The sequence below is a fragment of the Neodiprion fabricii genome, chromosome 3 (assembly GCF_021155785.1).
Source record: "Neodiprion fabricii isolate iyNeoFabr1 chromosome 3, iyNeoFabr1.1, whole genome shotgun sequence".
Lineage (NCBI taxonomy): Eukaryota > Metazoa > Arthropoda > Insecta > Hymenoptera > Diprionidae > Neodiprion > Neodiprion fabricii.
In genome coordinates, this window is record NC_060241.1 from 5504987 (window position 1) to 5531848 (window position 26862).

At 38.4% G+C, this 26862-nt stretch overlaps 1 protein-coding gene across 2 annotated transcripts in view; it reads left to right on the plus strand.

Annotated features, from left to right (window-relative positions):
* The window catches only part of LOC124178405 (dual specificity tyrosine-phosphorylation-regulated kinase 4), a 119469-nt gene that overhangs the window by 82064 nt on the left and 10543 nt on the right, over positions 1-26862 (plus strand). The window contains exons 1-2 of one of the 2 annotated variants that reach the window (XM_046561693.1): positions 11702-12435; positions 24087-24257. In XM_046561693.1, the coding sequence (XP_046417649.1) occupies positions 12346-12435; positions 24087-24257 (261 nt within the window). In that variant the 5' untranslated portion in view covers positions 11702-12345. Of the gene's footprint in view, positions 1-11701; positions 12436-24086; positions 24258-26862 lie in introns of those variants that run through there. The other variant, XM_046561692.1, reaches the window with a different exon arrangement.

Genomic DNA, 26862 nt, shown 5'->3' on the forward strand with positions numbered 1-26862 from the left:
CGCACGGGAAATTTGACTTTTTTTTTTTTTTTTACTGTTGTTAATTTCCACAATTTGAAAATTCTTTCGCTTAGAAGTAAATATTGTTTTTATTCGATTCGGTAAACTTTTCGTTCCATCCTCGAACCGTAATTGTATGATAATAATTTTTTTCATTACCTCTTCGCTCGGACTGTACGTCCTTAAAATCGTACTCCGACTTGTTACAAGATTAATTACACTCTCCACGGTAATTAGTATCGTTGAATTATACCGAGCCACTGAAACAACCGACGGCGCGTGTTATTCGTGCGATGTTTCAACCAATGAAGAGATAACGTTCGGTTTTAAAATTAATAATACTAATAATACTAATAATACTCATCTAAACTTGGAATGTTATATATTCGTTGCGGGATTAATTAATTAATTATCGCGGAGCAACGCTCTTCGCTCTTCGGTCTTCGACTGTGCGAAAATAATATTGTTTTTTTTTTTTTTTCGTTATCGCGCTTAACAGTCGGAACATTGTAGAAACAACGCAAGATCATTTTAATTTACCGTTTGTTTTACTTTTACGCTTATACGTATTGCAAATAGAAAATCTAAAGACTGGTGCATTGAACTGGCGAGATATATATACGTATTTCTCAACGAACAATATAAATTTTATCACGCTTAATAATTTATGCGCCGTTTATGTTACGAGGCGGAATAAAAATGCATGCAATAATCTCACGCCGACTTTAAGTCCGATATTAGGAAAGAGTAAAAAGAAGGTGAAGAGTATCTGAAAGTTTATTTGATAAAAACATATCGAGACACTCGAATATAAATATTGACCCCTTTCTCTCTTGATTAATCATCATCGTTGTTTTCATAAATTTCAAAGAGGATTGTATCGTGCACTGATAAAAATTTCATTTCTTACAGTAAATAGAAAAATTGAGCAAAACAGGTATCGTTAAAAAAGCTGTTTGAATATCGTTGGAATCAAGAAAAACGAGATACGCTCAACCATTTTGCGCTATCGTCGATCCTTTTTTGGTAATTGCGACGCAAAATCAGTTTCTGAGGTTTACTCTACCTTTTTTAGTTAAACAAGGCTTTGACGTCAGTTTATTGTTACACGAGCGTTAAATTTTCGCAACAGTTGCAAGAAAATATAGCAACAGTGATCGTAATGAGAAATAATAATAACGGAACTAGATTTTTCGGTAACAGCTAGAAGACTAATTTTCATTTTCTACCTAGAACAATATTTTTCGATTGTGGTAAAAAATGAAAATAGTTAAGGACTGAGCGGTAACCGGAACTGAGGATTTCTCTCAGTGTGTCCGATCGTTTCTATAAGCCTGCGGTGATTCTAAATTAATGATCACGGATCCATACGATTAATTATATTGTGTGGCCTAGATTAGCTTGAGTAAGAAAAAGAGAACTGACAACGAGCAGAATATAAACAAAATAAATATATAAAAAGAGAGAGAGAGAGAGAGAGAGAGAGAGAGAGAGAGAGAAAAATAATAAATAAAAAAGAATAAGATGAAAAATCGAAGCACACAACATATTTGGATTTCACTTTTTATCATAGTAAGAAATAAGTATATAAATTTTATATCGGCAAAATTTAAATAAACAGAAAAATAATTACTACAGTGTAAAGAAAAATCGTAGAATTTTTTTTTTTTTTTTTCAATCAAACGAAATTTTTAAACACGTATGAAAAGAAAAAAAAATTAAACCCGTCGTATCAATCATCGTAGAATTCAAACATTTAGAAACGACGTTTGCGTACTTTAACGGATTGCTTCAAACTCTCTAAATTGACGATTTACAAAAGTTAACCGTAAATTTTTCAAATCTTACGCGCACAACAATCTTCACAGCTGATCACCTAGGCGAATAATTAATTAACGCGTGGGCAGTTTCATTCATGATTCATTCACACATTCATCCGTTCTTGCGTTCGTCATTCGTTCATTCATAGACCCGAGTAAAAGTCGTCGTTCTCTTTGTTGATACTCGGTCCATTATATTGCGCATGTAAAACCGCGTAGGTATTCAACAATCATAACACCCGAAGTGATTACCTCGCGTAAAAAATTTTTCACACACGAAATACAAACACACGCGACTCGATTCTCCGTATCTTTGTGCAATGATGCTGCTCGAACAGATGACACGGATCATCGATCAACCTGCAGTTTGTTTTTATCTCGCGACGGCATGAATCATCGCTGGAGCGTCATTTTTACTTCCTGGTTGATTCGGTCGATCGCTTCCGGAAGTATGTAGCGAGTGCGTGTTCACCCGAATGATCGCTAAGCAATTTCCGAGAAACTTAGGATGATGACGCTAAATTTCATTCGGAGCGTAACACCGTGGAAAAGTAGGAGAATTCATTTATTTTCACGTACCGGTATTCCCTCAATTCATACTGAAGAGATTTTTAAGAGATTTTTTACAGCTGTGGATCAGACGAATTTCATTCGTCACTCTGACGAAACGAATGATCAGATCGAGAGATTAGAGAAATTTTCTTTTACGTTTCTGTATTACAAATGTATCGAATATGAATAATTCTTTTCATTTGATTATATTGAATGAACAAATTGTTTATATTATACACAAACACGTACACACACAAAAAAAAATATTTACATGATTGACCTGAAAACTGTGTTTAAAATATACACTGTCAAAAAAACGAATTCAATATATGTGAATAGTTTTATTCGAAATAATGTATAACAATCACACACTGATGGAAAATTTTATTTCCGGTTACAGATCAGTTTTTAACTATTTTCATTTTTTAACACGATCGAAAAATATAGCTCTAGGTAGAAAATGAAAATTAGTTTTCTAGCTGTTACTAGAAAGTCTAGTATCCGTTGCTATTCTCTCTCATTACGATCACTGTTGCTAATTTTCTTGTAACTATTCCCTTATTTAATTAAAAGAGTAGAGTAAACCTCAGAAACTGATTTTTCGTTGCAATTAGCAAAAAAGGATCGACGATAGCGCAAAATTGTTACGCGTGCTTCGTTTTTCGGAATTCCAACAATATTGAAACAGTTTTTTTTTTAACGATGCCTGTTTTACTGAATATTTCTAGTTACTGTAACAAATGAAATTTTTCTCTGTGCAGTTTTTTTACAAACGGAGGATTGTAAGATCGTAGAATAGCTTGTATCTGATGCATATATTTTACATCTTTGAACCAGGGAGAGAGAAATGTGCTGTGAAGGGAAAGGAAAAAAAGGTCATTCGGTGAGGGAAATTCCCACAACTGTATGAATACCTTTTACAGCTGATTTAGAGCGGCGATGATCAGCGCGATTGAGATAAGATGTTGCGGTGAACCAGCCTCGTTTTTCCGTAATAAATATATATGAACGGAGGAAAGGTCGCTCTGAAAGCAAAAGTTGTTCGCAATTGTGCGTCGCGTTGCGTAACTTGAGGAATTTCATTAAACTCAGACTTTTTAAACGCGCGATTAATTATTATACAAATAATTATTACGCGTTAAGAAATCGAGGCCACGAGATATTTCGTCTTTGATTACTGATATCGGGCTAGTCAGCCTCGGATTTCTCAAAACGGCTATCCAATTACATTTAATTATCAGCTGGTTGGATGCGAGAGGATTTAAAAATCGTCAACTAGTATTTCATACGTTGGATTCTTGATCCCGATCGATATTTGATTTTATAAACGGATATACGGGTCAGGTAACGCGATGCAAATCTAAACGCGAATCAATAGTTGAAACATGTTTCTTCGTCGCATGCTGAATTGTTTCAAGAAAAATTACCGACACTCGATTCGTTTTTTCCAGTCTCATTGTTGAGGAAAGTTTATACCTGTATATCAATTGCTGTATACTGACATGAATATTCGATGAGCAAGTTTGTTATTCGTCGTTATTATATGATGAATTTCATATTTCCGAAACGAATCTCAATTGCTGAAATAAAATTTACACAAATTACTTTTGTACAAAAACGTTGGACGAAACGTATTTTTGCTTTCAGTTATTTCAAGGCTTATGCACGTCCTTGATTCTCAAGTTTAATACGCAAATTAAATTCAACTTTGTCCTCATTTATTATTAACAATAATCGACGTGTAACATTACCAAGAGAATCCCTTTTCGTACAATTGTAGATTCTGTAAATTTTAAACTCCGACCAATATCAAGTTTGGATACTAACTAAAATCGAATTGTTTCATAGAAATAAGGATTTGTACGTTTGAAATGAACTTTACGTTAGAAAAAATTTGTTTACCAATTGCTGATAATCCGAATCAACTGAAACAGATTTTTGAATCCTTTTAGTTTCGTCCTTTTATATTTCACTCAACATTGTGTAAAATGGCTACTCATTCGTTAAATATTTTGCACATCCATCGAGCTTTAAATCGTGGAAAATAACGATAACACGAAAATTCGTTGACACTCGAAGTTCAAATTCACATTATTTTTCCTATCTACTACACGTGACGATTTTATATATATATATATATATATATATATATATATATATATATATATATATATATAACATATATCCGTATGATAAATTCTAATCTCAATTCTAGGTAGTAAATAAACGTTTCGATTAGTCACAAAATAAGATATAATTGAAATACTCACATCCAAAGACACTGCACACCAGATAGTGTCATATTGTCTTACTTATTTATTATTATTCGCAATCGACACTTACTTGAGTCATCCGAATAGTCATCTGGTCACGTGCCTTTATTCGCGTACTCAAATTATTATTATTATTATTATTATTATTATTATTGTTGTTGTTTTTTTTTTTTTTTAATTGTTCCAGGCGTTTTCGGTTTTGTACAATATTTTCATTTTTGGGCTTATTACCGTGTCGATTTTTATACATCAATTAATCGATCAAATTTGCGAAGGTTCGAAAATTTTCACCGAACTCAATTCGTCCGCAATCTTAAACTTTTCACGTTCGAAAAAAAAGTGAAGAAAAAAAAAACAAAAAAATAACGTTGCACGTATTTGTTTTTTAATTCAAATTACTTGCATCTGCGGGCTATTTTGGTTTTTTTTTTCTATCACTTTCTCTCATCGTCGCGTCGTAATTTCTCCGTTCCTCCAACGCCGTTTATGTGGACTCTTGCCACGTCATTTTTGAACGTGCTGACATAGACGTATCAGGTGATAAGGATCGGGGAAGGCAAATTATAGTGATGAAACACGAGTTTCAGGGGCGCCAGATACGAGGAACTGATAAGAATCGACGCAAATGTCTATGACTATGTATGTAACATATATGCATGCGTATTATGCAGTCTGCACGCGAAGAAATTCTCGTTATGGTATTTCCGCGTAAAACCTGTAAAAACGCACAGTTTTTACGATATTTGAACTAAAGAGAAGAAAAATCGAAAAGAAAAAGAAAGAAAGTAATGAAAATTGTGTGAAAAAAATTTGAAATCCTAACAAAACTTGATGGAGATAAAAATATTTTATCAGCAAATTGCAGAGAATATATTACTAATAAACTATTTACATGCGGATGTTTAATAGAATTTGTATCTTTCCTTACGTTAGATGGAATATTTGATTTTCAAAGCTGACGAGAGTATATTTTTTTAGCTGAATTTAGAAAATTTTCGCTGCAGAACAGCGTGTATAATATATTTTTTGAAAAATTTTTCGTTGAAATACACAGTTTTGTTTCCCCTTTTTTTTTTTTTTTCTTAAACCCGGAAAAGCTGTGAAACGAGATAAAGCAGCTGATACTTGAATTTGTATTATTATAACGCGATATAAAGATTAGTCGGTATCGGTATTTCCCGAAATCAAATTCTATCGATACATAAAAAGACATAAACGAATTAGAAGTAAAAATACGTAACCGATCAATAAAATTCGCACTCAATTTCCGGGTATTTTTATTACGCTGAATCAAAAATCTGGCCTTATCTTTTATCGTAACTTTAAACAATTTTCGCTACGGCGTATATACCGGGTGTACAGTTTTAAAAAATATGCTCAAGTACGTCGGAAATTATGCATTAAATTGAATAACGTTTCGGAGAAAAGTTATTGCATATAAAAAGTGACGTCATACGAGGATTCCAGTTCCTCGGTACGGGCCTTTTGCCGGGCCCACTGAGGCCCAAATTTTGTTTCTCAAATAGATCCTTCTATTTTTGTTTATTGGATTCTATTATACATCATTGAACAGTGAGTAAGTTTTATTCTTGGTAATTTTTTTTGGTTTTCGTTTTCGAACAGGCCCAAAACGTGATTCGAAATTTTTTCGCGAAAATAATGGCGATACGTCAATCTTTGCGAGGAGTTTGAAAATGAGACCGAGTTCTACGATGAACAGAATTTTTCAACGTTGAAAAGTGCCTAGGCCCTTGTTTGCATTGTTCTTCAAGCATTGCTAAGCGTTTAAAAACCTCTCCGCGGTTCAGATCGGGTAACGCTAATGCCGGCGGTTCTTAAACGCTTAGCAATGTTTAAAAACAATGGAAACAAACGCCTAAACACTTTTCATTGTCGAACAATTCTGTTCGTCGTAAAAGTCGGTCTCATTTATAAATTATTCGCAAAGATTGACGTGTCGCAATTCTTTTCACAAGAAAAGTGCGAATAACGTTTCCGGCCTGTTCGAGGACGAAAACCAAGAAATGACTACAAGTAGAACTTACTCGCTTTGCAATGAAAAATAAGAAAATGCAATGAAAAATTGGTGGTTCTATTCGATATACAGAATTTGGGCCTGAATGGGCCCGGTAGAGATCTCGGACCCAAAAACTAGGATGATCATCCGATGTCCCGTTTTTATACAACGACTTTCAATTTAGTGCTTGCGTTACGATATATTTTTGCACATTTTTTTAAAATCGGACACTATATATGCATATATATATATATATATATATATATATATATATATATATATATATAAATATATGTAGGATTTAACAGTGGCGTTTAACAGATACGTGAAGATAATACAAGGTAGTGCGTCATTACCTGTGTACCTATGCGGAATAAAACGAAATTCTATGAAGCTGAAAATTGATAACAACACGTTAAATAATCGCGCGATTTAATCCGTTGCTTCATAGTGAATTGAAATTTCGCATTTTACGTGTAAGGATGAAGAATATAGAAAAAAAAAAAAAAAACATTGCGAATATCTAATGTAAGGAGAAATTCGATTGACCAATTCGAATAATCATTACGCAATTTTTTCTCCAGCTTATTATTATTAACATTTCGAAATCAACAAAGAAACAAGAAACGAAAATCCTACTCGGTAATGAGATTCAAATTAAATGTAAAAAAAAAAAAAAAAAAAAAAAAAAAAAAAAAACAGGATCTCCCAATTTAGACATAATGAGAGCCATAAACGTAATTATTGTAAGCCGGATTAATAATCCATCCAATTAATTATCCACTCGCATATTATAATTAACTCCTTCTCTCTCATTCTCTTTCTTTCTGTCTCTCTCTTTTCCCTCCTTTGTCTCTCGAGTTATTCAGACAGTTTAGAATGCAAGGCTGCGTTTCGTATGTTAATAAAGATTCCAGCAAGCCTGACAGACAGACAGACGGACGAAAAACAGTTTGAGTAATTGGCAATTGGGTTTCGTCGAATATAAGGCGAAAGTAAACGCATTTGCGAGAAACAACAAACTTTAGGATTTTCTCGTTCTTTCCTCACTCGTATTCTCGTCGTTTCCCATTCGTATCTCATTCTATCGTCTGCGGAATGATTTCTGTCGTTTTTTTTTTTTCCCCTCCTATTTTCTTTTACTAGAAAAAATAATTGACGTAGATACAAGTTCGAACATAAATTATTTGGCTTTGTTTTTCGGGGGAAAAAAAAAAAAGTAGAAAAATAAAATACCGTCACTTTGTCTGACCGAAAGATAAACCGATCGTCAAGGCCCAAAGATTCTTGCTAATCTCAACTAAACAGGCAAACTCAAGTCCGATGACTTACGCTTCGAACCCGAGGTACAATGACAATGAGATCTTCAGGTAGTAGAAACGTAAATTCCAGCTTCGTCACGACGTCCGTTTTAACACGACGAATATCTGACCGATAAGTACGTGAAGATTTCTGAATCGATGCCGCGTAACGCGCGATTTTCAGAAATGGTAACGTACAGTTATAGAAATTTCGGTTATAATTACATCGACGCGTGAAATATCCCGGAACTTGTGATTATTATCGTACTTTCGTTATTTTACATCGCGTTCGCGGAATTGTCTTCAACGCAACAACGAAGAGGACGTTATTATTCACTGTTGCATTGAGAAAAATTTCATTTGTTACAGTAACTAGAAAAATTCAGTAAAACAGGTATCGTTAAAAAAAAAATTGTTTGGATATTGTAACCGGAAATAAAAAATTCTCTCACAAGCGTACGCGGACAATGTTCGCGAAATATTCAAAGTGCATAATTGACCGTAGAAATGAAATATTCGCAAATTTGACGAGGGAAAAACAATTAAAAAAAAAAAAACTGCACAAACAATTGCACACACGTGACGAATATTTAAAGAGAATCGTGAGTTAAAAAGCTGCGAAAGGATTGCGAAACATTTTCGCGATGACTTATCGAACAAAAAATACAAGAACGAGGACAACGATCGCTGGTGAAATTTTTTTTCTTCCGAATTCGGGAAACGCGTGTTCGCAAAAAGACGAAGAAGAAGAAAAAAAGAAAAAAAAATTTGGCAAATTCTGAAACGAGAGAGGAATAAAAAGAGAAAGAAAAAAAAAATTGATATTGAAATTGGAATTGATCGTTGATTTGCATGATGCGGTGAAAATAGAGCGATGAAAAATAAATCGATCATGGCTCGGAACTTTTGCACCACCCGCAGTGATTCGGGTCGCACGTATCGATGTACAGCTATTCACCAACGGCATGGCAGAAATGTATAACCGCAATTCGCGGACACGTGAGCGTGACTGTATCGCAATGATATACGTATACATACGTCACTCGAAAAGTTTCTTTCTCAACTATTCTTAATTGAATACACCGTTCGATCGGCGATTCGACTTCCTGTAATTACCTGATTTCCATTTATTTTTTTTCTCCTGTTCGCTTACGATAAAGAAGGAAGTAAATAAAAAAAAAAAAAAAGAAAGAAAGAATTTTCTTCATTCACGTTTTACTTTCAAATTGGAAAGAAGAAAAAACGAATACTCGAATACAATTGAATGAAATAAATATGGCAAGGAGGGGGGGGATATTCAAAAGAATCGTTAGTCGATAAGTGATATTATATATATTCCAGACAAGAATTAATCACTTATCCTTATTGCAGACGATTCTTAATTGGTTGTAAACGTCGATTAATTGCGGTCAGCTTGGCTATACGTTATGTATCTAAAATGTGTGTGTGTGTATATATATATATAGAAGGGACGCGATTGTTGACCGGAATATATATATATATATATATATTTTTTCATTTCATTTCTTTCTCCTCAATCAATCTCGTTACAAAAATTTTTTTTCTTTCATTTTACAAATTATTTAATAACGAACAAAGGACGCTGTACTCGCAACGTACGATGTATAAACTTGACTCTACTACACGCGTCTGGTTGATAATACATTTAACGCATGCGTACGCATCGTGTTATACATATAGATATAACATACGTGTACGTAACAGGAACAGCGATCCCCTACACGACAGAATTTCAACACACACACACACGCGTTTATCCGGCTTTGTCCATTTGCCCCGGTCAAAGTACCCGCTCGTCGAGTGCGGAGCGATGTGTGGAATTACACACACACGTATGAAAACGTGTGTACATGTACAGTACGACGTATATTACGCGTACATACGTAATACGTGCGCTAAAACACCGGTGACAATAGGTTGTCACTGCTGATATATGTACACCTGTGCCTCCCAGTTTTGTAGGTAGGAGGGTACCTCGTGTCTATTTGTTCAAAGGTAGGATAATGAGAGAGGCGAACCACGCGTGAAAAGAAAAAGTTGTCAAAAACAAAAAAAAATAACAACCATTACGCGGTGAAATTAAATAAACGAAGACGAAAGAAGGAGAGTAATGTAATAAAGATTACGGTTGCTGTTGTTTTTTTTTTTTTTTTATTTTTTTTGTTTGCAAATCGTAGAGTTTGAAGTTTTCTAACGATCGTGAAAGAAACGTTGACGATAAAGGAGATGGTATATCGATGATTCGGTGAATTATTGATTTTTAGTGATTATGTTATATTTTTATTTCGTCGATGTATAATTCTATTAGAAAAATTGTCGAGGAACGTTGACGACGTTTCATCGGAACATGATGATCGAATATCTGGGATCTCCCGACTATGGTGAAAGGAAAACGGAAATGTGGAAAAAACTGATAATATTGTTGGGACCGTGTGCTTGCAGGGAGTTATTTGAAATTGTACTTGGTTAATTTTTAAGATTACTTATTTATTTATTTATTTATTTATTTTGTGAAAGAATATCTCAATCAAGTTCCGTGTATGCATGGGTGATTCCGAGTACAGGACGACACAGACTTCCTTACAATAAATAACGGATTTAAACGTGTGAAACAATCGAGGAAGAGGAAATTAATAATCACTTTTTTTTTGCACGTATTATTAAAGTGTCAACCGAGATTCATTTAATATAATACTTACAGAAAAAATTCGTCATTTACGTTGAGCATTTGAAAATGAATAAAAGAAAAAAAAAATGAATAAATAAATAACAAAAAAATTTACCGTCAAAAGCGCACGATTTTCATGTAAATAAAAGGAGAGATTGGTTGGTATAAAAATCTGCAAAAAATCTCGTTCAGCGTTGTTATCGAAAATCAACGAAACAATCGAAAGAAGAAAAGGAAGACTCGATTCAACGCCCGAACTTAAATATCCTCTCGATCCATCACGAACGATTAAGAATTGCAAAAATTAGTTAAAAGTAACGCGACGAGAGGCTGTTAATTCTTGGAAAATCGATGATGCGGTCGAAACACCGCGATCGGAGTTCTCGACGGTTTTTCTACAAATGAGTCTGGCTCACCGTTTCTCGACGAAAATAAGGAGCCGGAGAAGGAGATACGGAGAAGAAATACGTGAGTCTTGAATGCAGTCGCCGGTCCGGCGGGCGTTCGGATCACCGGCGTGAGTACATGTGGTGAATAAGAAGAAGAAGAAGTAGAAGAAGAAGTCGAAGAAGACGAAGAAGAAGACGAAGTGATAGCGTAGCGACGACGCCGTTGGACGTCGGCATTTGCAACGGGTCTCCCCCCCACCCTCTCTCTCTCTCTCTCTCTCTCGCGGAATCGCCGCGCTGGGCGTCTGAGAGACAGAGACAGAGAGAGGGAGAGAGAGATAAAATATAGCCGGCTAGCAGACGCGAAGAGCGACGTCTCACGATCAGTCCGTCCAGTGCCAGTGGAGTCAGTGCGTTATAGTCGGGCGTGCAGGGAGCTCGGAAAAGAGACTCGCGACGACACGCTGCAAGTTGTCGCCGATGGGACAGACGGAGGCGTTGTTTTTTTTTTACTTTTTTACTTGGCTTTTTTTTTTTTGTAAATCCTTTTTTTTTTTTTCCTCCCTTCTCTCAATCACACTCCAACTCGCCGCATCGCCGAGCGGCGAATCGTTTTTTTTTTTTGAGACTCGTCGACGAACGGGGGTGTTTTTTTTTTTTTTTTTTTTCTTTTACCAACGTTTCTCGAACGATAACGAGACCGGACGGCAATAGTATCGTGCGGAACTTTTCTTCGGTGAAAGAAGAATAAAAAAAAAAAAAACAAAAAAATAAAACAACAAACCAAACGATTGAGAAATTTGCGGAAATTTTTGTGCGGATAGAAAAGAGTTGCGAATTCTTTTCATGTTGCTCTTCTTTGCTGAGCGTATACAAGTGTGACGATCGGAGAATCGAAAACGGACGAAAAAAAAAATTAAATAAAAAAAGTTTGAACAAAAAAAAAAAAAGAACACACACACGCGTGACTAAAAATTGTGCTCTCGCGTGTAGATAATAATATTGTATATAAATATACGGTATATATTTATAACATACACGCGAATGTGCGGTGAAATAAATTTCTTGACGAAAATTTTTTTCAACCAAATCGTTCGTTTGGACGAATCGGCATTTCAGCCAGGTTGACGCGATTTTAATATAAACCGAGGATATAATTACAGTGAGAATATAATTGGGAGATTGTTTTGTATGTTTTTCTTGGGATTTGGTTTGAAAGATTTTGGATATTTTCTTTCCGTTCCGTTTCTACCGCGTTTTCCGAATCGTTGATATATCGAATTTGAAAATCAGCTGACGTCGAAATGCCGAGTCAAACGACGACGATACTGCTGAAGTGCTCGATGGTCGATGTGCCCGCCCTTAACCACGTGAAGCTAAAGTCCCTTTACGCTGTGAGTATACCAGAATACGTATACCTATGTACGTAGAACGTAGAAGAATCACACACGCGTGTTTAGCGGGTGGAAAGACCCTGAGTTAAAAAGGTTGTTTGGTGAACGACAGGGTGTAATATAACCTGATTCTAAGGGATGCCCTACGAATATCGCCGATTTTATCCTTTAATCACGCGTGAATGTTTGCGTGTCCCGTGCGTGTAGCGTAACACGTTCGCGATAGAGGAAGAAAAAATTGTGTCACAAATACGTACGTACGTAATGCGGAATGCATTGAAAGCTCGAGGAAAAATATACGCGCGTGGATTCTTGTTTGCGTGTGTGTGTGTGTGTGTGTGTCTGTGTTTATTGTAAGTATGCGAGGAGTAAAGTCGAAGCCGAGAGAAGAGCTTAGAACGTATAAACGACGTGACCTTATCACACGGTGATGTGTTTCCTTTATTTTTTTTATTTTTTTTTTTTCGTCTCTGTTTCCACTTCTGTTCCTCTTTTTCCCTAAACATTCGTATCGCTTGTACGGATTCGTGGGTTTTTTTTTTTTTTATTTTTTTTTCATTTTGTTTTCAAGACACGGTCGTAGAACACGATCCCTTTGTTTTCTGGCTCGTTCGTTACTACCGCCAATGTTTCGGGGGGGGGGGGGGGGGGATAAACTCATTCGGTAAAGCTTGACGGAGCAATTGATTACCGATTAACCGAAGGCGGTTGAAACTACCAGCGAGTAACGATTTTTAAATAGAATTCACGATAGAGGAACCGCGGTGATTAAAATTATCCGGAAGCAGTTTGTATAATCGTCGGTAAAGCGATCGATGATCTATCGGTAATCACAAGTCAAACGATCGTCCGACTCATCGATTTACAACACGTCGGCTCAGAGTCCAATTGACGCGAAACGATTTTTCCTGGGGAAAAAAAGTTTCTTTCAATTCGACAAGTGACGTCTGAAAATTGGAACGGCAATGACTGATTACCGATTTCCGTTAACCGATAAACTCTTTATTTTCCGACCATGAGACGGGCTGAAGTTTTTATGGAAAATGACAACAGAGAAACGCCTCCGTTGTTGGAGGAGGTGGAACAACCGAGGAATAAACGAGCTAGTCTAAATATACGAAGAACCCGTTACTCGGTGTACTGTGTACGCTTTTTGAAACCAACGAAGAAGAAAATGGTAGAATAAAGAGAGATAGTTGCGTGGGGGATTTAGGGCTGCGAGAAGAGCGTTAACCCCTCGTGTTATGCTCTCTTCTCTTTACTCCAGCCTTCTGCTCCACTCTGTGTGTTAAATACACACGTGCTACATACTCGTGACAGCTGATTGTGAGACTCGGTGGGTCTACGTATACGTACGTATGCGTGTATGTACACGTATGCATGTACGTCGAGACGAGTTACGAGAGAGAGGCTATCATCTACTTTATTACGTGATGCAGGGAAGGCAATTATTGTTTTGTGCAACGATCACGACGGTCTTTGTGAATTATTGCCACGCGTTTGTGCTCGGCTCATGCAACGAACGTTACTTTTTTTTTTATCCCCGATTTGAACTATTAGATAAAGCTAGAAGTAGAATAAAAAACTTGTAAAATTGTACGTAAATATCGTTGAATCGTGAACGGATTGCTTCGATTCGGCGACGTGTCGCTCATGCAAATGGTTTGATATAGATGAGAAAATTGGAAACCCGGTGCTGATTCGTGGGTCATGGCTGACTTGTGGTTTCTTCATTTAAGGAGAACTTTATCTGAAATTGATGAATTTACGTAACCGTTTGTAATTCGGTTTGCCAATTATACCGACACAATCCATCGTCGCGATTATCATCGTCAGGTGTTGCCGCTGCCAAGTTTTCCCTGCAGGGTAAAATTTCACCAACGATTTCACCGAGGCTTCCATTCACGGAGTCTGAACCGTCATTCGAGAGCCGATGAAATCGTTGCGAATCTTTTTTCAAGGTTCAAAAAAACCATCGCAACTCTCGACCATCATCACTTATCGCCATGCCCGATGTAACGAACTCTTCGCGAAGAAAATAAAGTCCTAAACACCCGTGATTTGTGTATTTCATAGAAATGACAAACCCACCGATCGTGAAAAGTCAGTCACCTGAATCCGTGCAAACCGATAACTAAAAACTTGTTATCGTTAAGTCACTTTATCTTATACCGCAGTGACAAAGCAAATAGAAAATGAGAGTCGAGAGCTCTTTTACCTTGCGGTCGCTTAATCTTCGCTACGGACATTTCCAGTCTGATGGTTGCTGGTCCCAAGGGTGCGGGAGATTTGACTGTGACAGTCGGAAAGAGAGAAACATAGAAAAACCATCACGACCATTCGCATGATAAATCCGTTCCTTCTGCTCCGGCAGTTGATCCAATCAAACTGACCATCGTCATAAAGCACGAGAAAATAAGGTTGAAAAATCGAGTCATGGTCTCTGGTGTATCTGTTCGATCGCTGCCAACCTGTGTCCAACTTTTTTCCTCCATTTTCTTTTCTTTCTTTTTTTTTTTTTTTTTTTTTTTTTAGCACCACTAATCTCAGTCTCTGTACTAATTCTTGGCCTCAACGCTGCGGCACGATCTCTCTCTCTCTCTCTCTCTCTCTCTCTATTCATCTTTTTCTCCGATACAGTGAGACGAGTCCAAGACCATACAGTGTTGTGCCCTCTGAATACTCGTGCTGCCCTCTATATCTCTCTTTTCTCTTTCTCCTTCTCTCCAGGCCTGGACCGGGTACTCCCGAAGGCTGTGAAAGTTTATCTCGTGAACGTCTTGCCCGAGCTTCGCCCATATATAACCCCCCCTCAAGTCTCTTCGCTTCGGTGCAGGCGACGGAAATGGGATTCACTTTGTATTTTCACCGTATACCCACTGACTGGCATTAAAATTACCGGTAAAAACTACTGCACGGTGATTCGGGCTACCCTCGATACTCAAACGGGCTTTGAACTCTTCTGCCTTCCAGCCATCGAGTTGACCCGTTTGTAAATGAAAAAAAAGAAAAGAAAAGAAAAAAGGAATCGACGCAAAACCCGTGCGGGAAATTGACGTGGGATTGAGAACGAGATGCAGCTGCGCCTCGTTACAAGTCACAACGATCCTTGCACACCGATCCGTGGATCATGGATCACAAAAGAGCGAGAACAGCTTCGCTAGGTCTCTCGCTTCTTGACGATCAATTGACCAAAGCAACGAACGGTTGGACAGTTGGATGTGTGTTTCTATGTTTGCCTTGGATTTCAATCAGTCTCAATTATTCGACGTGTTGCAGTCACAGCTTTGTCAATAATTTTAATCAGAGAACGTCGCGTTGTCGTCTAACGGTATCTCCGTCTTAACGCTTTTTACAACCCTGTTCAAACGGCATTCTAGCCGTGATCGTGATCGCGATCCAATGATCAGGGGGAGAAGGAGGGCGTGAAAACGCGAAAGAAGTTCTCGACGCTGATGAAAGCGATATAAGAAAGTAGCCATGCATGGTAGCTTCATTATTTTATCTCTTTGTCTCTCTCTCTCTCTCTCTCTCTCTAGCAACTCCAAAGACGATCACTCTTGACGTCTGTCTCCTTACGGTACGTGTGTACCTACTCGACTTGTGCATGTTCACGGTCAGTCCCTCAATTTCTATTCAACTTTCGACCGCGATTCCTTTCTACCAGCCAGTCCATTAGCCAGACGGATTGTTTACCCATTTCCATTGCCCACTTTTCAAATTTTCGTTTCCCTCTTGACTGTCATTTTCACCCGCGATGCAAAATCATTTCAAACACGACCGTTACATTCCCTGTGAAATCTTCGAAACACACAACGATTCGCAAAGTATCCAAGAAACTGATCTGTAAAGTCACTTGAATCCTTCTTCGACGAAGTAATTCCATAAAAGCTCGGATCACGTAAACATCGGTATTATACAAACCAAAGAAAGTCGTGATATGAAAAATTTACTCGCAATTATACTAATCAACAAGCATGGTTAAACGGTAGAGTCCATCAGTGCCACATTCGCTTCAAATTCCAGTATCAAATGTTTATTCGTCGTCAGTTAATAACTTTTCCCGCTAACTGTAACATAATTACGAAACTTTCCTCAACGTCGACGGATCGGAACGACTAAGCTTTTCCAGCGCAGCTGGATCTTACAAATCCGACATTTATATTCCATCGCGATTTCGTGCCTCGATCCTGAGTCTTGGATCCTGAGACTTGGTCTTGGCCTTCGAATCTCGGCAGGTGTCGTCGGCTGGCATCTGCGTTGACCTGAACGCCGGGCGGCCCTTTGGCCATCGGATACCTTGGACATCGTGCATCCAGAGTGGATATCGAGGAGGTTTTGGGGGCCGTTCTCTGGTCTCCATAATCGCTCCTGGATCACCTGCCGGTCCAATCTGTAGGCCAGGTGCTCGTGCCGACGTTGAAAAAGAAGAACAGGATGAAGACTAGGGTGGGGAAAGTATTGTGGAGAATAATGGTTGTGGGATCGAACACTTATACCTGAAGCCTGCAGGTTCCAAGCAGCTCGGTGATGTGCGGGATCGGTTTTCCTAACCTTACAAAAGACCCCCTTAAACGTAGGAAACCTGAGAAGGGATTGTTGTCGAAAAACTCGGTTGATCAAGATGCTTGCTTGTCAAACGTTCGTGCATCATCGTGACTGTACTTCGTTCCGAGGAGAAAAAAAAAAAAAAAACACGATGTTATCATTCTTTCGATTCGAATATTACGTTCGAAGGCAGTATTGAAAACACGTTGCAGTTGTGTGCAATTTATAAAGTATACAAACAAATTTTAAAAAAACTTTAGAAATTGTTAATCAAAAGTATGACAAGTTTTACAATTAAATCGTTATTTCAGCAAAGAAACTCGAGCCTCGCAAAACAAGAACGATTTTCATTCGAAGGTTAAACAGCAATTATAATTATACACATGAGCATCTGTTCCGAAACACTTGAAACAATATTGAAAAGCTAATTTCATTCAGAAAAAATTTCCGTCTGTATATTTCCCTGCGGAATTTTGAAATCGGTTTATAATTTCAACAGTCTTTTACACTTTTTCAAATTCTCATTTCTTCGAGCATGAATTAGAGTTTGATAGCTTTTGCCCAAGTTTTTGACGAGTCGTGATTGACACGGAAATTTTACCCGAATGTTCTTACACTGAGAAAAAATTCATTTATTACAGTAACTAGAAAAATTCAGTAAAAAAACAGATATCGTTAAAAAAAAAAAACTGCTTGAATACTGTTGGAATTATGAAAAACGAGATACGCCTAACCATTTTGTCGATCTTTTTTCGGTAATTGCAACGCAAAATCAGTTTCTTCGGTTCACTGTATTTTTTTAATTAAACAAGGCTTTGACGTTAATTTATTGTTGCACAAGCATTAAATTTTCGCAACAGTATAGTAACGTCTACTAGACTTTCCGGTAACAGCTATAAAACTAATTTTCACTTTCTACCTAGACCTAAAATTTTTCGATTGTGGTAAAAAATGAAAATAGTTAAGGAAGTTTTTCTCAGTGTATCTCGCATGAACTAAGATGTCACAAAAGCTTACTCGCTGAGTATATAAAAATTTGATCAACTCTCGGCGTGAATCGAGTCTCGATGAAATCGCGTGATTGGATTAAGAAACGCGGTTGATTTTCCGGATTGCGATACTGAAAATAAAGAACTCGGCACTGCCGAAAGAGCAGAACTATCGCTGCTGCCCGAACATACATGGCACCCGGTTTAGGGCAGCGTAGGAAAATAGAAGCCAGCTTCGCAAGGACTGCACAAAGGTGGCTCCTTTTGAGTTCCGGTCTGATTATCGCGAAACTCTCCTCAACCGTGAAACTCTGCACGGGTATCGCGTTAGGTACGCATTGACCATTGCACGGGTGTCGTGAATGCGTTTACCGTAATTCGCCTACGTTGTTATTCGGTCGAAACAGCGAACCTCGCGACGTTACAATCGAAAAACAAGCGTATGAAATTTTTGAGTAATGGAAAGTAGCGAATTTTCTGAATTCCGTGTAACGCGATTACTCAGTTGACGCCCATCAATTGCGAAACGGATATCTTTGAAGGCGAGAGTTAATTTTATTTTATCTTTTTTACTCTTACAACCACTGCAAGATTAAAAGCGACACGCGGACTGTGCGAAACGAAATTTGAGAGTGGGATGTATTTACTGTGTCGCAAAACTCGTCGTGTCGCGTGTACTTCGCGTTTTCGCAACTGTATCTTACAGCTGTGATCTGTGTACAATACGCACAGAAATTATCGTACAGTCAAAGACAGAGAGAGAGAGAGAGAGATCGTTCCCACTCGACAAGGTCGCGCCATTATGACTCGGTCGACTCCTTTTACTTTCTGCATTCGAATCTCTGCAGATCTCTTTTGCTTGTAATTCCTCTACGTGGGATGCACGTCGTATACTTTACGGCATTCACGTTTTTTCTACTGTAATATACACATGCAACTGCCGTGCAGCCGTGGACTCCGTGATACCAAGAATGTGTAATATTACAGCCGGTACAGACCGGTGAAAAAATTTGACGAAGACAAAATGATGTTGTAACTCAAGGTCCGAAATACGAAACTGATATTAATTCACTTTAATTTTATCGACGATATTAGAAGACGAAAATTCAAACGAACAGAATTTAGATTTCAATTTATAATCATTTTTCAAAAGGATCGCAAGGTTGTATTTTTGTTTTTTTTTGTTCCTTATTCTTATTCTTATTATATATCAAAAGTTCGAATTTTCAGATATCTGATTTTCCTGAATATAGGTTGATTTAGATTGTCTATCCAAATGAAATCTAATTATTCAATGAATACAACCTAACTTACTAAATAATAATAATCCATGTAAATGATTTTGCGTGTAACGATTTTGTCACAAATGTAAGAGCTACAGAATAAAATTCATCTCGGGCAGCTTGTAGAAAATTTATTTACAAACAAATTTAACTGTGGTACGTGCTTTCAGTAACACAAAAAAAAAAGATCACAATAATCACGTAACTGCTGTGACGAAAACTCATCAAACGTATTATCCAGCTTTTATTTTTGGGTTATTAATTTTTTTCTACAATCACGATTCGTTCGTTCGTTGAATTTTATTCAACTGACTTTGTAACAAAAGAAATTTCTACCTCTGTGTTAGAATAATTTTTTAGATTCGACTGTACACATTATGCAGAAATCGTTGCTACGGCCGGTTTTGCCGGTTATATAAAGAGCTCGGAATCCGAGGATCGAATCCTTGGCGTGAGCAAGGGTTTGATTGGTCGTTTCGAAGCCGCTGCTTTTCGTTTAGCACGTGTGTGGGTATCGTTAGTTCCTCGAACTTCGGCCTTGGCGTTAAAAATATTTTTTTTATCTTTTTTATTTATTTTTTTGTTTTATTCCAAAGACCGAGAAAATTCACGGTTGAAAGAAGCCCACGATCCGGTATTCCGAGTTTATACTAAAATTGCCGCGTTTCCTGCCCTCGCTGATCTATCGATCGTTCGATCATTGCTCGGAATATATATATATATATATGATCAGTTACGGAAATTAATTTGGAACGGAATTACGGAGAAAGGAGAAAAAAATCAGCCCGGAAAAGGAGAAAAAGTCATCCTTGATCGGCCGGCAACCTTGCGGATTCTGTTCCTTGGCCCGAAGCGTTTAAGGCAGCAGAGCCCGCATTTTAAACTCGCGATTTTTCGCCGCTTCGACCGCTGCCGAGTCTTAAATGGTTCAGATACTCGCCCACGCGTTGTTACGAAATTGTTGAAAAAAAGAGGGGTGGGGGGGGGGGGGGGAGGAGGCAAAAAAGAACGAATGGAAAAAACTTCGGGCACTCTCGGACTTCCCACTTAAAGCAATTTGTCACAACTTTCAAGAAATGTGTCAATTTCTTTGAGCCTCGTTTGTCAACGCGAACGAAAAAAAAAATAAAATGAAATAAAAAATCACTTCACCGATCAGTTTTAAATCTCGTTGACGTTGCGGAATTGCGTAAGGAAATTCCGATCGCATGCGTGCATTGGTTTTCAATATTGCAGAGTAACAAAATTCTGAATATATAAATCGTTGAGTCAAGGCCGCTTTGAACAGAGGAACTGACAAAACTCGTTTCGATAAGAGCAGATATTTATTTTTAAACAAGCTGAAAAGAAAAAAAAATTGGATCGCGAACGAATGAAGATAAGATCTGAAAATTTATTAAAGAAACGATTGTAAACGGTTGAATAAATTCGACTTGAATTCTTGTCCCTCTTTTTTTCTCGATTCCAAACATTAGCTCGGAATCTGAAATTTTTTCAATTTTTCATACGACGTATCGATGACCGATTATCGCAATTCAAGTGTGACCCAGAAATAAGAATACCGTTATCAATAAAGCCTAACCTATCGATCGGTGATCGATACAGCTAGTGAATAAACCAGGGCGACGTACGGAAGGTGGCGGGTTTAAAAGTGGGGGTGAGAGAAAAGTGAAAAATAAGAAATTTAAAACTTATCGAACCGAGGCAAAGAATTGCAAGATAGCGCGACGCATCGTCTTGGTGTTATTGTGCATTGCGACATGTAATTGCGCGAAGGAAGGCAGAAATAATCGGTGTCGTTCGATATCAGTTCTCAGCCGATCGCGTGTTAACGAGCTCGTAATTAAAGTGCGAAAAGAATACATTCCTTAACGACCGTCTTACGCAACGCGAGTTTATATGTCCGTGGATATAAATATACGAACATACGTAGATTATACGTATTTGAAAACACGGGTGGACTAAACCTGTTGCATAAGTGAAACGTAATATCCCAATGCCAACAATAACTACCGTTAAAATTTGCATCCTATGCAAGAATCGCGACGCAGCGGTTAGATATGGTTAGGAAGAAATTTAAGGTCAAACAAATTATCTCCGAATGCGTCTGCTTTGGTGGTAACAGCGAGAAAATAGCACCGATAAACAAGGTAAAAAGTTGAAAAACGTTTCACCCCCATTATTGACAATTTACTCGGTTTTATTTATCAGCGAAGGTAACGGATTATCGTATGAAAATATCGAGTGATGATTCAGTTTGATGAAATGTTAAAATCGGGATACGTGAAAAGAAAGAAAAAAAAGAAAAAACAATAAGAAAAATAGATGTGACAATTTTCATTTATTTCTTTCTCAACGAAGCCGAATATACTGAAAGCAAAATGCAAATTTGTAATAATAATTCACATGAATATTAAAAAAATGTGGTCGCATTATATTTTCAACTTTCCGTTGGAAAGTAAATATTTTTCACTTAACGAAACTGCACAGGTTAATTAATTACTCTTAGAATACGATAACAATTTAAGTTCTGCAGGTTGGGTGGAAGCAAGGAGAAAATTTGGCTAACGATTTTTAAATTCTATAAGAAATTGAACGTAAATCACTGAAACTAACAAAAAAAAGAAAAAGAAAACGAATAGAATCCGCGTTGTTGGGTTTAAAAATCTCGGATTTGTTTACGACGTATTAAATTCGTATAACTCGTGCCATGCTATAAACGAGGAATCAAGATACAGTCGTTAAATACACTAACAGGCGGTGGGAAAGACTTGGTTACGTATACAGACGTACTTGTGTATATAATACATGTACGGTACCAACGTCTGGAAGATAAGCCATAGATAGTGAATGCACGTATCGAATCGATTATACATGTCATGCGGTATCAATACAAAATAAGTAAACAATCGAACTTAAGACGAAAAGTATCCGCAAAACGTAGGAAATCATTAATTTTACGAAGCAGCAATCGGTTAATATTTTATACCATTTTTTCACATGCTATGCATTTATTCATCGTGTATTATTTAATCTTTGTTTAAAAACAAGGTCCGTGCATCCGGTCTCGTCACATTTCAACTCTGGGTAGAGAAAACAATTTTTACGCCTAGGCATAGAGGCAAGCTGAGACAAGAGATAAAAGAAAATCCCAGGAAACATTATCGAGATAATTTGTACAGCAGTTCTGTGACCCGACGAAACCCGCGATAATTATTATCGTATAGAGTGAGTCAGAGCGTCGCAAAGGGAGGAAACGCGTCGGCTAAAGCCCGGATTTAACCGCGAAGTTTGAACAAAGTTGAGAAAAATCCCTTAATTTTAAATTTCCCCATCACGCGCGAAAGATGAATTTAGAATCGAAACGGAAATCGATCGAGATCACGCGGTAAGTAACTTTTACTTGTTACACATGCGTGCTAACTATTTGCTATTCAATGACCCGTGTTACAAGAGTGCATATACGTATGTAATACATGTATGCACATACCTATAGTAGGTATGCGATGCAGGCACAGATACAGATTATAGGTATTTACTGCTGCCTGGAGGAAAGTGCACAGCGGTTTGAAAATTTACTGATGCAAGTCGGGGAATGCAGTCAAGTTAGATAGCGAGCATTCCGTTTCAACCCTCTAACTGCACCAGCAGAATCCCAAGCACGAGGCTTTGGTTATCTCTTCTTCTTTTTTTCTTTTGTCTATTTTCTTTTCTTTTCTTTTTTTCGTCTGCTCGAATCGCTGCGAAATAAATAGGAAAGTCGTGAAAGCCAGACTGCGCGCGGACTTGGCGAATCGCAACCATTTGTTGATAAATTTTTTTTTTCTACAACAGACCGACTAATTCCTTGTTAGATTCTTGGGTCACTTTGATTTGAATTTTTTTTCCTGCAGTAAAGAAAAAAAAGAAAAAAAGACCGATTCTAGCGAACTTTGATGAAAGCAGGAATTGAGGAAGTTGTGAAGAAGAAAAGTGAATAGATTCGATAATTTTCGTCCTGTTTCTTCGATTTGGAAGCAGTATTGAATTTTTCTTCGCTTCTATCTTGAGGATGAACTTTCAACCTAGTGATATTCAGCTTACAGTTAATTATACTCAAGATCAACTTTCTCAGCACCTGATGATCCCTTAAATTGTTGCTCTACCAATTACCAATATTTACGCCGAACTGGTTAGCGTTATGTATAATCGAACTCTGCTCGGAGAACCATAGCGTTGGTAACTTGGAAGTGAACTTGTTCCGTAGTCCGGAGTATCGTATAAGTGTAAACGAAGAATCATTGCACTTAGTCCCGGTTCAAATTGCACTCCGTGCATCGCAGCTCGGTTTTGGTATCGTTGTTTTGTAACGGTGAGACAATGCGAGCGATAATGATGCGCTGTTGAATCTATTGTCAGAGGAAAATAAGCGCCTGTGCGATGTCCTACCGGAAAATCGTGTAAGCCGCAAGCTTATACCTGACGCGAAACAATGACACGCAACGACGCGTTATTAAATTATACGCAAAGAGACGTTAATTCGCGGAATATGCGTGTATCAATTCACACTGTAAAGCTGACATATCGAGTCATGTGCAATGTAGAGCAATATGATGATAAGTTGGAACGTTGCAGTTTTGAAAATAAGTTGCTGATTCGACGCGGTAAATCCAGACCAGCTTATACCGCGACCCAGATAATTAGGCATCGACCCGCGTTACGTATTACCGCAGAAAGTACTCTACGAAGTACGAGCCACCGTATTACGATTGATAAAATCCACGCGATAGTCATCCTCGGTTTTTCGTGTCATCCACACACTCATACAGGATTATTCCCGTTCGATTTACAGAGTCCGGGAGCCTTGCACAAGGATGTTGGCGGCGGCGGGACGAAGGCAGGAAGCAAAACCATCGTTGGGGTCGGGGGTGGAGGCGTTGGATCCGCAACTCTCACCTCCTTGTCGTCCATCAACAACTCGGCCAACCAAAGCCGAACGAAACACAACTCGGTGCCCCACGAGGTAAGCCATGTCTCAATTTCGAACGGAGAAGAAAGGTGTACCATTGATTCAGGGGTTGAACTCTTTCTTTCGAACGACGTCGAAAGCATGTCAACGAAACGTCGTTGAAATGTGTTCCAAAGCCGTTTGACGGGCGAGGTTTGAATTATTTTTTTAATTGTGCGGAAACACGGAGTCACCGAAGTGTTCCAGAGCCATTTGTTACGGGTACATTTATCCAATTCATCAAGTCGTGGTTAAAAGTCATTCCAAGCCTCTTAAATCCACACATTTGCTTCGAAGTCTTGATCGAATCGCTGGTACTCAGATGGAAACGGAAAAGTTCCAAACCTTTCCAATGAAACGTTCAAGTCTACGAATCCAAGAAGGATGTGAAAAAAAGTGTTCAGGAAAAAGAAGCTGTCAGTCTATGTGAAACGCTTGGGTTCAAACGTACTTGCCCTGTTCCCAAGCGGAAAACGAGCGCGACGTATATAATCTAGGAAATTTTCGTCAAGGTTCACGGCGCTGTTTATACAAGTTGAGTTAACTTTAGACCTGGTGACGGGTTCGAGGGCTTGAGAATATTTGGAAATATTCTAATCAGCGTCAAGAGAGTTGGTTAGAAGCGGCCTCGGTATCGTTTTTTGAGCATCGTAGAACTAGGAGTTTTTAGAATATGAGAAAAGAATAGAAAACAAAGAGGAGAAAACGTTCTATGAAACGGAATTCTTGTTTTTTTTTTTTCTTTCTTTCACGAGCTCTGCTAAGTAGGTGCCCACGTACGAGAGGAGTGACAATAGTCACACAACGGGACGTATTGCAAAGTAACGTGATTTGAGCCACAGCGCTACGCCTAGCCGAATAACTGGCCAGAAGTCGACTTCGTTACGCCGTCTCTATTATACATATAATATACCAATTACATATCAGCTTGCGTAAGTCAGCCTTTTTCTCTTACCACTTGACGTACTCTTGTACCTACATTATGTACTTGTGTTGCAACGATTCCGCGCAGCTACTTTGTTACGTGACCCACGCATGCGAACCAAATCCGACCAGTTTGTGCAATAATTTTGCACTTTGTTGTCGTATTGGCTATTCGTTCGATCCAATCTTCGTCAGCTGTGTTTTATTGCCCGTGTGTCTGCAACGGGTTTAGAAAGTATCTTGTATCTCACCGTCTTGTCGGTCAGCTGTTTCTACTGCGGTTCGTTTTCCTGCGAAAATTCTCAAGGAGGAACGGAACGGTTATAGAAACACCGAGATTCCGCACTATTGGAATGGATTCCTGGCGGATCAGGACATTCGAATAACGTTCCTTCCACGAAACGTTGATCATTGGATGAAAAACACTTGCTTTGATCATCCTTGGACAAGAATAACGAGAGATAGAGAGAATGAGAGGATGAGATTACGTGACGGTTATCAGACGGGCGGGGGGTAGGGGGGTAGGGGGGAGGGGGGCAATTAGCGATGTAGCTCTTGAGAAACTTGCCTTGGTACGAACGTTCCATCATATAGCGTAACGTCGTCGTCTACAAGAAGTATCATTCCCTCATACTTAGCCTCTCTTTACAGCTCCGCGATCCTTTGTTCTTATTTTCCTATAATTATCCAACGATGGCGAACTATTATACGAGCTACGGTGGTTAAAGATGTTGCCGTGGATGTATAGACTCGTGTCACAGGCTTAGAAGGCAGAGAAAACGAGTGTTAATTTTTATGGATTCAGGCGTAGGCCTGAGGCGCGGATGTAGGCAGATTGAAGCGAGGAGCCGGCTCTCGTTTTCGCTCAGTTTAACGAGCATTAGCCCACATTACGGGAGTGTTGGTACCTGAAGGTGTGTGCCACTTGTACGAGCTGTGACACTGACTGTGGCGCGGACAATGAGTGGCCTGGCCCGACATTGACCTGAGAAATTGATTGCTACGAAGGAGTGATTCTCACTATATACGGCACGGGCACGCAGCCTTTCCTTTACCAAGTGTCACTGACCGGTGTTACCGTTCGCGTTACAGCTCTTGGATAATCCATCGACAGAAGTATTTCGGCAAAGTACGGCGATATTATCGTCTTCGTCGAGTGTGGAAATCGACTATCAATCGGCACCAGGAAAGTGGGACGTACACACGAAACTGTTTGAATATTGTTGGAATTACGAAAAACGAGGTACGCGTAACCATTTTGCGCTATCGTCGATCCATTTTTTGGTAATTGCAACGCAAAATCAGTTTCTGAGGTTTACTCTACTTTTTTACTTAAATAAGGCTTCAACGTCAATTTATTGTTGCACTAGCATTAAATTTTCGCAACAGTTGCAAGAATATCTAGCAACAGCGATCGTAATGAGAAAGAATAGTAACGGATACTAGACTTTCCGGTAACAGCTAGAAAACTAATTTTCATTTTATACCTAGAACTATATTTTTCGATTGTGGTAAAAAATGAAAATAGTTAAGGACTCAGCGGAACCCGGAACTGAAAATTTCTCTCAGTGTACGCACTTGTGGTGCGAAATGAACGTTCATCGATTTAGAGAGTCTTCGGTTCTGCACGAGAACTCAAGGTCGTCAACAGCTTTATCACCTCGGTGTAACGTGCTGCCGGTTGAATTGTCCTCGG